The 14,092-nt window shown below is 41.2% G+C and overlaps 1 protein-coding gene across 1 annotated transcript in view; it reads right to left on the bottom strand.

Annotated features, from left to right (window-relative positions):
* Nucleotides 1-889: 889 nt before the first annotated feature.
* Nucleotides 890-14,092, bottom strand: part of LOC124805647 (nose resistant to fluoxetine protein 6-like) — a 179,796-nt gene continuing 166,593 nt past the window's right edge. The window contains exons 8-9 of the mRNA XM_047266213.1: nucleotides 12,653-12,761; nucleotides 890-1,309 (exon numbers count right to left, since the gene is read on the bottom strand). Coding sequence (XP_047122169.1) covers nucleotides 1,149-1,309; nucleotides 12,653-12,761 — 270 coding nt within the window. The 3' untranslated portion in view covers nucleotides 890-1,148. The remainder of the gene's footprint in view (nucleotides 1,310-12,652; nucleotides 12,762-14,092) is intronic.

The raw sequence follows: 14,092 nt of genomic DNA, 5'->3' as shown, positions 1-14,092 counted from the left end.
CAGTGACCGAAACCGGTATCAGTTTAATAAACTGCTCTTATGCAGCCACGTGTCATGAATTTCATGAAACAAATTTAGCTGTTAGGAAATCTTTTACGAAAATATTTGTCTAGGGTGCAGTTTTATTTTGAAACGAAATGAAGAAGATAAGCAGTACAGACAAAATGAGACCAGGACTGGAATTTTGTGGTGCATGAAAGTGCTGAAGATTAAGTAGGTAGTTCGAATAATTAATGAAGTGGTATTGAACCGAATCAGGGAGAAAAAGACAGTTATTGCACAGCTTGACTAGAAGGCACGTAGATGGATTGCACAGAACTTGAGACCTCAAGAAATAGTTAATGTGGTGATAATGGGATGTGGAATGTTGCTAATTGTAGATGAAAACCAAGGCTAGAGTACAGAATGAGATGCAACTGGATCTGTGCTGCAGTAGTTATGCAGAGATGAAGAGGCTTGCACTGGATCGATTAGCCCAATGATCTGTATCAAACCAGTCTTCGGACTACAGACTACAATAGAAACAACAACATAAAGGAAAACGCACGACAATTCTAAATCACGTGTTACAGTAAGGACAGGCAAGAGAACGACGGTCTAGGCTGCGTTTGTATATATTTGGCCTGAGAAATGAGCAACGCAAGCGAAGATCCTTCAAGGATTCTATGCATTCTTCCGCTTGTTTGTTGTCCATGCTTACTACCCAAACTGGGACTAGATGATCATTCACTCGTTCGCTGGTCGAACACTTCGTGCTTAACTCAACTCTCTTCAAGAAGAATAAAACGAAATATAATTATTTAGCAAGTCTCTTGGTTCAATTACCTATGAATTATTTTTTCCATGGTGTAATGGAATCCTCGAATTTTTATGCAAAACTGCGTCACAGTGAGGTTTTTATCAATGCTCCACATTTTGTATTTTTTAAAAAAAATGTAAATATACCTGCACTTATGCAGGAGTGTTACAGACGACGTTGATACCATAGACATTTCCAATATGTTTCACACAGTACAAATCTGACCATTGCGTTTGCAGCTAGTATAAGGACCAGAAAAGTATGCATGTATCTCAATATCCATTTCTGTAGGGAATTGTAGATGTCGTCAGTAGAAACAGGGAAAATTTTTGTACTCCCCCTGCCACCTCTAAAGATGCACGACTTCGTTTGGGTTGAACCCCGATTGCTCCCTGGAATTCTCAACTGTCATATGGACATCTCTCACTTGCGGGTCTGCCGGCAGCTTCTGTTCAGTTGCATCTGATACTGGTTTGGCTCGAGAGCGCCAGCAGTTTCCCTGTTGTCTCCCTGGAATCGAAAAAAATGCGATACATTAGTGGCTCCATAGAAACATTTTGTGCTTCGCTGCTGCTATCCAACACAGGACGCTCTGGCATGTCGGTTACAGTACGTCTTTAGTATTTAATGAGGTATTACACATTGTCAATTTAATCTAGTAACAATGTGTGAACATATCGCAATTCATAGAAATTTTAGCAAAAGAAAATGGTAGTCAAATGCTGGAAATGATAGTAAAACAGTAACGTTTTCAGTTTTACTTAATTAAACTTTGTGGTTTCGGATGTCTTCATAACCATCTTCGTAATGTACTACTTAGATGCAAGTGGATGGCCAGTGGCAGCCAGCTTTACAATTATAGTATACTTTACCAGCGAAAAATATGGCAACATTTTTTAATACACACACCATACTACTACATGTTCACAATTTTCTCTATGGAGTAGATGGAGCTGTCAAGCAGGTGTGATTTCCGTTTGTGTTTGAAGTTAATTTTATTATCTATTAAATTATTTACATCAACTGAATGCCTCTTTCGTTCATGTTAAGACTGAGTGATGGCTGATACAATTATTTTCTCCTTCTAACATTATATGTATGCAAGTTGCTGTTTTCTACAAACTATTACTTATTCTTAACAACAAAATGTATTGTGAAACTGTTGTCGGTCTGCTCAGTTGCTTAAAGAGTTAACTTCAAGGGTTTTTTCGGGGCAGTCATGATATTTGTAGCTGTGTCCCGAATTTTTAAAGGTAATTCCAATCTGAAATGATTTATCCCGAATTAGGGATTTACTCCATCTCTATCAGTATGTATTACTACTAGTTTTAGTTCAGTTAGCGAAAGCATTTGATAAAGAGATTCTACTGTTACCAAACGGTACCCACATACATTGTTACACATGAGTCAAAGGTCCCAGGATCGAGTCATTGGCAAGCAAACATTTTTAATCTTCTAGGTAGTGTCAGATCTTTCTGTGCTGGGGTGTTGTCAACCGCCATATGTCATCTTTACACAGGAAATAGTGTCAGATTGTATTGTGTGCTCCACATGCCACACTGTTATATATTACGAGATGAAATATTCGAACCTTTTGTGGTGAAGTTCACATATATTTAAGGATACTGCATATTTGAGGGCCATTTGTTCTTGCCAAAGTCGAGAGGCTTAGGTATATGATTAGGTATATCTTTGGTTGCTAAGTTCTTCGGAACTATGTGACCTAGTCTAATCTTTACCGGACGCTGTGGGCTGAATTAACACAGAGCCAAAGTATAGCAGTCATCTTGCCACATCAACACTGGTAACATATGGTAGGCGTTTTGGGGATGGTTTTTGGTTATTTTAAATATTTTTTTAAAATATTTTTTTCCATGAACCATGAACTTTGCCGTTGGTGGGGAGGCTTTCGTACCTCAGCGATACAGATGGCCGTACCGTAGGTGCAACCACAATGGAGGGGTATCTGTTGAGAGGCCAGACAAACGTGTGGTTCCTGAAGAGGGGCAGCAGCCTTTTCAGGAGTTGCAGGGGCAACAGTGTGGATGATTGACTGATCTGGCCTTGTAATACTAACCAAAACGGCCTTGCTGTGATGGTACTGCGAACGGCTGAAAGCAAAGGGAAACTACAGCCGTAATTCTTCCCGAGGGCATGCAGCTTTACTGTATGGTTAAATGATGATGGCGTCTTCTTGGGTAAAATATTCCGGAGGTAAAATAGTCCCCCATTCGGATCTCCGGACGGGGACACTCAAGAGGACGTCGTTATCAGGAGAAAGAAAACTGGAGTTCTGCGGATCGGAGGGTGGAATGTCAGATCCCTTAATCGGGCAGGTAGGTTAGAAAACCTAAAAAGGGAAATACATAGGTTAAAGTTAGATATAGTGGGAATTAGTGAAGTTTGGTGGCAGGAGGAACAAGACTTTTGGTCAGGTGAATACAGAGTTATGAATACAAAATCAAATAGAGGTAATGCAGGAGTAGGTTTAACAATGAATAAAAAGATAGGAGTGCGGGTAAGCTACTACAAACAGCATAGTGAATGAATTATTGTGGCCAAGATAGACACAAAGCCCACACCTTCTACAGTAGTACAAGTTTATATGCCAACTGGCTCTGCAGATGATGAAGAAATTGATGAAATGTATGATGAGATAAAAGAAATTATTCAGGTAGTGAAGGGAGACGAAAATTTAATAGTGATGGGTGACTGGAATTCGAGAGTAGGAAAGGGAGAGAAGGAAACATAGTAGGTGAATATGGATTGGGGGAAAGAAATGAAAGAGCAAGCCGTCTGGTAGAATTTTGCACAGAGCATAACTTAATCATAGCTAACACTTGGTTCAAGAATCATAAAAGAAGGTTGTACACATGGAAGAATCCTGGAAATGCTAGAAGGTATCAGATAGATTATATAATGGTAAGACAGATATTTAGGAACCAGGTATTAAATTGTAAGACATTTCTAGGGGCAGATGTGGACTCTGATCACAATCTATTGGTTATGAACTCTAGATTAAAACTGAAGAAACTGCAAAAAGGCCACTTGTATGAGTATCAAGAGCTCAGATGGAAACCCAGTTCTAAGCAAAGAAAGGTGGAAGGAGTATATAGAGGGTCTATACAGGGGCGATGTACTTGAGGACAATATTCTGGAAATGGAAGAGAATGTAGATGAAGACGAAATGGGAGATACGATACTGCGTGAAGGGTTTGACAGAGCACTGAAAGACCTGAGTCGAAACAAGGCCCCGGGAGTAGACAACATTTCATTTAGAACTATTGACAGCCTTGGGAGAGCCAGTCCTGACAAAACTCTACCATCTGGTGAGCAAGATGTATGAGACAGGCGAAATACCCTCAGACTTCAAGAAGAATGTAATAATTCCAATCCCAAAGAAAGCAAGTGTTGACAGATGTGAAAATTACCGAACAATCAGTTTAATAAGCCACAGCTGCAAAATACTAACGCGAATTCTTTACAGACGAATGGAAAACTAGTAGAAGCCGACGTTGGGGAAGATCAGTTTGGATTCCGTAGAAATATTGGAACACGTGAGGCAATACTGAAGAAAGATTAAGGAAAGGCAAACCTACGTTTCTAGCATTTGTAGACTTAGAGAAAGCTTTTGACAATGTTGACTGGAATACTCCCTTTCAAATTCTAAAGGTGGCAGGGGTAAAATACAGGGAGCGAAAGGCTATTTACAATTTGTACAGAAACCAGATGGCAGTTATAAGAGTCGAGGAACATGAAAGGGAAACAGCGGTTGGGAAGGGAGTGAGACAGGGTTGCAGCTTCTCCACAATGTTATTCAATCTGTATATTGAGCAAGCAGTAAAGGAAACAAAAGAACATTTCGGAGTAGGTATTAAAATCCATGGAAAAGAAATAAAAACTTTGAGGTTCGCCGATGACATTGTAATTCTGTCAGAGACAGCAATGAACTTGGAAGAGCAGTTGAACAGAATGGATAGTGTCTTGAAAGGAGGATATAAGATGAACATCAACAAAAGCAAAACAAGTATAATGGAATGTAGTCGAATTAAGTAGGGTGATGCTGGGGAAATTAGATTAGGAAATGAGACACTTAAAGTAGTAAAGGAGTTTTGCTATTTGGGGAACAAAATAACTGATGATGGTCGAAGTAGAGAGGATATAAAATGTAGACTGGCAATGGCAAGGAAAGCGTTTCTAAAGAAGAGAAATTTCTTAACATCGAGTATAGATTTAAGTGTCAGGAAGTCGTTTCTGAAAGTATTTGTATAGAGTGTAGCCATGAATGGAAGTGAAACGTGGACGATAACCAGTTTGGACAAGAAGAGAATAGAAGCTTTCGAAATGTGGTGCTACAGAAGAATGCTGAAGATTAGGTGGGTAGATCGCATAACTAATGGGGAGGTATTGAACAGAATTGGGGAGAAGAGGAGTTTGTGGAAGAAGGGACCTGTTGGTAGTACATGTTCTGAGGCATCAAGGGATCACAAATTTAGCATTGGAGGGCAGCGTGGAGGGTAAAAATCGTAGAGGGAGACCAAGAGATGAATACACTAAGCAGATTCAGAAGGATGTAGGTTGCAGTAAGTACTGGGAGATGAAGATGCTCGCACAGGATAGAGTAGCGTGGAGAGCTGCATCAAACCAGTCTCAGGACTGAAGACCACAACAACAACAACAACAAATATTTTTGGTACACATGAACTAGCCAATGGCTTTGCACAGTGGTGAAATTGGTTCCTGATAGATCACCGAAGTTAAGTGCTGTCGGGTTGGACTAGCACTTGGATGGGTGACCATCCGGTCTGGCGAGCGCTGTTGGGAAGCGGGGTGCACTCAGCCCTTGTGAGGCAAATTGAGGAGCTACTTGACTGAGAAGTAGCGGCTCCGTTCTCGTAAACTGACATACGGCAAGGAGAGTGGTGTGCTGACCACGTGCCCCTCCATATCCGCATCCAGTGGCGCCTGTGGGCTGAGGGTGATACGGCGGCCGATCGGTACCGTTGGGCCTTCCTGGTCTTTTCGGACGGAGTTTATTTTTTTCTTACATGTGAATTCCTCTTATTGAAAGCAAGAGTTTGTAACGTCAAGAATCATCAGAACTCTGACTATTCCAGCCTTAGTTACATGTTATGAGATGAAATACTCGATCCCTTTGTGATGAACACATATATTTAGGGCTACTGCATTACTGGGGGCTAGGGGTGGGGGGGATGGGTGGGGGTGGGGGTGGGGGGGGGGTTACTGAGATACTACACTTCGTTATACTGTGTTTCAGTATTATATGAATTATGGTGAAACATGTTTTGAATTTTTCATATGCAGTTTAAAGATACAGACATGCTGAAGAAATTCACAACACTGATAAATACAGCATGTCCGCTGGCACACGTTCAGCTTAGGAAGTACTAATAAAATATAAATTAACTTACTTTTTGCAACGAATTCAAGTGACAGTTCATTTTTATTGAATTTCATTAAGATTTTTTTTCGAGCGTCAAAAATTTTTGACATGTTCCGAATTTAGGTCTAGAAAATATGGACACCTTAGCAACAAATATTGCGCTTATAATGCACTTTTGTGCAATGATCACTTTTCTCCTCAGTGACAAGTTACCCCAGTAGGAGGTGCCCTGTAATACTAGTGAATGGAAATAGGAAAAGTAAAAATGATTTTCACACTTTCAGCCGTTGCAAAGTATAGACGTTTAAGATAATGAGTAACTTGTGACATCCAGTTCAGGTTATTCTTAATAAAAACACTGAAGAATTTAAGTCGTCTGTTTTTTCCTTTATTATTCTCTACAAAATACTCCATAGAGAATTAAAAATCACCTGATTTCAAAACTTATTTATGTGTAGTTTTTATTTATGTCTAAGGCTAATCAAATGTACAAAAGTAATACCTGACAGCAACTCACGAATAGCTGCTACTGGTCTATATTTAAATTAAAACTATATTTTACATCTACATAATAATATACAATAAATTTCTTGTGTTAACAGATGTGACAGAAATTAGCATTCACAAAAATGAAATGAGGGTGAACGTTTGATAATTACTGCATACATCAACCCCCCCCTTCCCCTCCCCCTCCTTGACCGAGGTCGCTAATGTACGCTTGTGTGGAGGTGCTCGACCCAGGGGTAAGCCAGTTCGGATCTTGGAGGTGGGAAAAATTTTTACTGCTATCATTTGATGGTCGTATAAAGCTCATTATCACCAGACTTTGCGCCAATGTCCTGGTTTAGATACCCAATCTCTCTGCATTGTCTCTTTTGACAGTTATCCGTCCATCGGATGGGAACGTTAATCTTGGCGGCCCCCTTGGTATTATTCACGAGTAGTAGGATATGTGCCAGCACTGGATTTCATCATCATCACATCATCATACAACACACACACACACACGCACACACACACACACACACACGCACACACACACACACACACACACACACACACACACACAATACGTACATGCAGTATTACGAAAAGTTGTGATGGAGCATGTTGCAAATGAACAAACAACAGCATACATTGATATTGTAAAATATTTCTCGTAGCTCCCTACACTGCATATTATTTGTTGTCCAATAACATACATGTGTATCTGACTTAATAACTATGTATACCATATATGCTTATACAGATTCTATAACTACACTAACAAAAAGAAAAAGTCGATTGAGGGATGACAAGAAACCACATATTTATAAAGGGTCTTATTTTCTCTGTATGTATCTGGCTTTTCTAGATGGATGTGAAAACAGGTGATGGACAAGTCATTCTGAAACTCTGAAAAAGTAACTGGTTGTTATAAACTGCTCCTTTGTTATACACATTACAATCACAGTGCTGAACAATTCATTGCGGGAAATCTTAGTTATGACATCTGGATCAAGGGGTGAAACTCATGTAGGGACTTCCGGTAACACGACTTTAGTTCACTGTCGGGCCACTTGGAGAGCTGCAGTTTTATCAATTCTTCAACATCTCATTTTCTTATTGTGTAATTTCAAGTCTTCCATCTTTGCTTCTGTTTCGTAGTAAACCGAAGTTGGGTTCATCGCATTGTGTTTCTATTTGCAAATTCTCTTGTGTGTTGCACTCTGAACTGCATTGTAAATGTATTACTCATATTCTTCTTGATTTCGACTCGTATCCGTAATATTGCGCGAAATAAATGATTCCATATTTGTTTTTGTTTCATATGAAACACAAACTGGTTTCATTGCATAGTGTTGTGTGGATCAACGTTTGTTCGTGCTTATTTATTCTTGTGTGAACTGCTCGATTTAAATGAACCCAATGTCAGATGCTTTTTAGGTGTCAAAGCGTAGTTATTCCCACTTGATAATAAACGCACGGTCAAAAATGCAATGTTAGGTTTTACAAAAAAAAAAAAAAATAATTTTACAGTCCAAAGGCAACCAAGATGTCATTTACAAAATTTTACATCTCTCAATCTCAGTTACTAGGTATTAATCTTATTTTTGAATTGAGTATTGTGAAATATATTACTTTATAAGGTCACAAACGTTTACAAGTACACACTTTACCATCAGGCTACGAGGCACACTAATAACGTATAAATGAAAAATATCAGGTATTTCGCAAAGCAAAAATACCGATTTCCGAGCTGCATTTTCCCATATTCAAAGTTGACTGTCAGGCCACTAGGAGCGCTACTATCGCTCTCTGTTTCTCTGTCGTAACGCGGGCTTGCACTTATAACTTGGTGTTCCGTGATCTGAAAGCTAGTAAAGTGTGCGCAGAATGATGTGGCTGGTAGATGCGCAGTCGGCTGGGAAGGCGTGCGAGAGCGATAGTGGTGGGGGTTTCCGGGCTGTCAGTGTACAGTGGGGGAAATACAGAGCGCTGGAGGGAAGTGCCGTACTAAGCTGAAGCCTATGCTCATATTTTTTGTAAATATTAAGTAGAGCCCTACTACGCCTGCACTTGGATGGCGAACATCCAGGAAGATCTGCTGTCGCCTCTTTGGTTAGTATCTAAAAAAAAATTCGTCTCAAGTGGGGATCTGCGATTTAATCGACGCGTCTGGACCCGATCACCCTTTTATGTGGTCCCATGAAGGGAGACAGCGGAAAAGAAGTGGTTCTGCAGAAGTGTCGGCCCCGGAGAAAAGTGTCGCAACTTGAAGAGTAGTGGGAAAAGATCTCCGCGACAGTATAGGCTGGAAAGTAGGGCAGCTAGCAGAAGTTTGGTTGGTGTTGTGATAGTTTTGGGATTCAGAATAAGGGCTGATTTGTTAGTACTGTTTGTGTGGATGGAGCAACTAAGATGTTTTCAGTAAACCTGCACATAGAAAATTTTTCGGTAGTGGTCACCTTACTGCACTCAATTAGATAGTGTAGGATCAGTCGGAAGCAGTGCTAAATGAAACACCCACAACGCAAAATAAATGTCACAAAACACATCTTTCGCTGTTAACAGGATAAAAGATGCAACAGACGACGTTACCTACTACAATGCTCAAAATGTAAAATAAAATGTATGCAGAATGTCAATTTCTTTGTCTTCTGTCCTTCCATTTATTCGCTGTCCTCAGAATGGAAAGGTAAAAATTCATCATCGTCCATCGCTAGCGTCCTCAGTATTGCCACAGCAGTGAGCGACTGTGATGGTCATGCCAACATGTTTGTACAGTGGAATGCAGAAAACCATCTGTTTGTAGATTAGCGATAGTTTAGCTTGTATCTGACGGATAGTATCCGTCTGTAAGCAAGGAGTCTGGAACTCATGTCAGTAAACAAAAAATAAGAAATGACTATTGCTTTAGCATAGACGTCGACATTTCTTTGCAAAATATTATGATTGTGTAGTTCTATATAGAGGACATTCTTGGTTCTTTTTGGAGTATTCTTGACAGCTCTGTAATTCTTCTCAGTCGTCTTTCCATTCCCCTGACAGGTTTCACTACCTGCTGAAGCTCATAGATACCAACGTTATCAGATGGCTCTAAGCACTATGGGACCTTACATCTGAGGTCATCAGTCCCCTAGAACTTAGAACTACTTAAATCTAACTAACCTAAGGACACCACACACATCCATGCCCGAGGCAGGATTCGAACCTGCGATCGTAACAGCCGCATGGTTCAGGACTGAAGCGCCTAGAACCGCTCGGCGACCACGGCCGACTACCATCGTTATCGATACCACATACCGCTGAATGAGCTGGATTGCTTCGTAGGGTTACCGCGCTGTGTAGCGGCATTACTTGTGCTGAACAAAACAGCCATATCAATTTTGTTAACTTAAGATAAGTTCTTTGCTCGAACTTATTTCGTTCTAATGAAGGTTCATGCTATAATTGTTGCTCTATATTCTACATTTCACCTAGGTTACGTTGAACTCGGCATAAAACTTATTATTAATTTTCTAATTTATCCTTGATTTATGAAAACTAGTAGGTGTTAGTAAAGCGTTAAGCAATTTTATAATTTATATTTACTATAACAGCTAACTGTCCATCTTTTTACGCACAGCGAAAAGTTGGTCGGACGATGAAATATCACTTATATTCTATGTTTATTGAGACTTTCTGTCTGGTACAGATATCCTCAGTGTCGCAAGTTTTAACACTTTCTTGGTGACTTTCAGGCTTGTAACTAGTCTGAGATTCGGACAGAATCCCGAATATTCTTTTAATTTTAGCCGCGCGGTATTAGCCGAGCGGTCTGAGGCGCTGCAGTCGTAGACTGTCCGGCTGGTCCCGGCGGAGGTTCGAGTCCTCCCTTGGGCATCGGTGTGTGTGTTTGTCCTTAGCACACTAGGTTAAGTAGTGTGTAAGCTTAGGGACTGATGACCTTAGCAGTTAAGTCCCACAAGATTTCACACACATTTCATTTCATTTTTAATTTTAGAACTAGAAATTGTAGATGCTGAATACTAATTGCTGTTGGAGTACGGGAACAGTATGAAGAAAAGAGGCAGAGTGGGTAACGGGACACGTGAGGTATACAATTACAGAAATTTGCTATACCTCTTTGTTCTAACAGATGCTTCAGAACGGAACACATTACACATTTATCTTTGGTTTAATTAGACGCAGAAAATACTTTTATACGCTGAAAACGTATGCAAAAGATACCTACTACATGCACACAATGAGCTCTCAGAAAGGTGGAACTAAACTGTATGCCATCAGCTTGGCAGCGACCATAAGAGAGATAGGAAGTGCCCTGAGCTGGAAAGTCGGCTACTGAAAGGATTGAGGAAAAGTAAAAACAAATGTCGTGTGACTGTGGCCTCCAGTCAGGTAGACAGTTCGCCAGGTGCAAGTCTTTCGATTTGACGCCACTTCGGCGACCTGCACGTCTATGGGGATGAAATGATGATGATTAGGACAACACAACACCCAGTCCCTGAGCAGAGAAAATGTCCGACCCAGCCGGGAATCGAAGCCGGGCCCTTAGGATTGACATTCTGTCGCGATGACCACTCAGCTACCAGGGCCGGACTGGGGAAAAGTACTTACATTATACGCTGTTTTCCGTTAAAAGAAATATTATTTCACGTTGTCTTGACGTGGGTATTGATCACCTTCAGTATTAATTTTCCACGTAATACCTCTCCGGTTCATGTAATCACAGTAGATCCACTGATAGCCAATACATTGTGACGACTGTCCACCACGACGTTGGATGCCACCTGGTGGCGTTGCGCGCAAGTGACGCGGTAACAAATGTATGTGAGCAGACACGAACAGGGGATCACCCTAGCGAAGACATGGGCCGCAAATGAGCAAATCCTTTGAGTCAAGCGACTTTGACAAAGGGAAGATTATTATTACTCAGAGCCTGCGATCGAGTATCGGCAAAGCTGGTCGAATGTTCACGTGCTACTGTCGTGAGCGTCTACAAGGTGGAAGGAAATTACCACTAGGCGCTAAATGGTTGGTTGCCCACGACTCTTCACAGAACGTGGGGTTCGGAAGTTTTTCTGCTCTGTAAAGTAGGATAGATGGTGATCTGTGATATCACTACCGAAAGAGAACAGCACTGGTGCACGCATAAGTGTTTCGGAGCGCTCTCTTCGTCGCACATTGTTCAACATGGAACCCCACAGCAGACCACCCCTACTTGTTCACACATTGACCCAACGACATCGTCAATAACGATTGTAGTGGGCACGGGACCATCGGAATTCTACCGCCGACCAACGGAAATGTGTCGGTTCTTCGGGTGAATCAAATTTTTGCTACACTAGGTTGATGGCCGTCTCCACAAAAGCCGTCATCGAGATGAACGGCGGCTCGAAAGGTGCAGCGCGCCGCTGACGCAGGCCGGTGGGAGCAGTATTATGCTACGGGAGACATTATCCTGCGCTTGCATGGGACTTGTGGCAGTAATCGAAGACACGCTGACAGCTGTAAACCACCTGCATCCCTACATGCATCCCCTTGATGTCCTTCCCGTCGGCGATGTCATCTTTCAGCAGTATAACTGTCCGTGTCTCAGAGCCAGAACCGTGCTACAGTGGTTTGAGGAGCGTTATAGGGAACCCACGTTGATGCGACGGCGACCAAATTCGCCTGATGCAAATCCTATGGCACCCACATGGGTCGCTATCGGGCGCCATCACCGCGTACCCAAATCAGCAGTCCGTTATTGTGCGTAGAGATCTAATGCCTCATACCTCCACAAACTTACCAGCAAACCGTCGGATCTCTGATACGCAGAATCAGTTATGCATTTTGTTCCAGAGCTGGGCAAACAAGCTACTAAGTAGGGTGTCATAACGCTTTGGCTCATCCGTGTAACAATAAACGAAAAAAACATCGACATGTGTTTTTGCCAGCCTGTGTTTCTATTGCTAGTGTCTCATCTGGATTGAGAAAAGCCTTAGATAGATTCAGGACAGGCATCTCGAAGCTCAGTGAGAGGACCGCTGCCACTGGTAACACCATCAGCAAGACGCCCAGTGCTTTCTGGACCTGCAATTTACACACAATGTATATAAGCATACCAGCTTTTTAGCCGCGACTTCTCTCGTGTTAAGTCTTTATCACAAACAATGTACACATATATGTCTGAGCCTGTGTTGTTTTATACCATACGAGTTCAAAGAGAATCTTAAACTTTCCTGTGTTATTCAGCTGTCATGAGTCGATATAAAAGAGATAAGGGGCCTAATATTAGAATCGTAATTTTTTAAAAAAGCTTTGGAAGACTTGATATCAAATAAAGTGGGAGGGATAGATAACAATCCATCTGAATTCATAAAATCGTTGGGGGGAGTGGCAACAAAACGACTGTTCACGTTGATGTGTAAAATGTATGAATCCGGAGTTACACCATCTGACTTTCGGGAAAACGTCATCCGCACAATTTCCGAAGATTGCAAGAATCGAGAATTGCGAAAGTAATCGCTCAATGAGCTTAACAGCTCATGCATCCAAGTTTCTGACAAGAATAATATACAAAAGAATGGAAAAGAAACTTGAGGATGTGTTAGATGACGATCACTTTGGCTTTAGGAAAGGTAAAGGCACCGGATAGGCAATTCGTAATGGAAGAAAGACTGAATAAAATTCAAGACACTTTCATAGGATTTTTCAGTCTGCAAAAGTTTTCGACAATGTCAAATGGTGGAAGATGATCGAAATTCTGACAAAAATAGGGGCAAGCTACAGGAAAAGACGTGTAATGTACAACATGTACAAGAGCCAAGAGGGAAAAATAAGAGTGGAAGGCCAAGAACGAAGTGCACAGTATAAAAAGTGTTTAAGACGTAGGATTTTGCCCCTACTGTTCAGTCTGTACATCGCAGAAGCAATAACGGAAACAAAAGAAAGGTTCAGACGTGGAATTAAAAATTAAGGTGAAAGGATATCAATGATAAGATTCGCTGGTGACATTGCTACACTCAGTGAAAATAAAGAAGAATTACTCAATCTGCTGATTGGAATGAACAGTCTAATGACTATAGAACACGGATTGACAGCAAATAGAAGCAAGAGGAAAGTTATGATAATTAGCAGAAATCAGAGCAGCGAGAAACTTAACATCAACATTTGTGATCATGAAGTTAAGGAATTCTGCTACCTAATCAACAAAATAACCCATGATGGACGAAGCAAGGAGGATATAAAAATCAGACTAGCATTGGCAAAAGTGGCACTCCTGGCGAAGAGAAGTCTAGTAGTGTTTAAATATAGACCTTACGGCAGTGAGACACGGACTGTGGGGAAAACCGGAACAGAAGAGAATAGAGGCACTTGAGATGAGGTGCTACAGAAGAATGTTGAAAACAGGTGGACTGATA

Source organism: Schistocerca piceifrons, chromosome 7 (assembly GCF_021461385.2).
Source record: "Schistocerca piceifrons isolate TAMUIC-IGC-003096 chromosome 7, iqSchPice1.1, whole genome shotgun sequence".
Taxonomy (NCBI): Eukaryota; Metazoa; Arthropoda; class Insecta; order Orthoptera; family Acrididae; genus Schistocerca; species Schistocerca piceifrons.
Note: the sequence above shows the minus strand (reverse complement) of the source record. Positions and strands in the feature narration are given on the sequence as shown.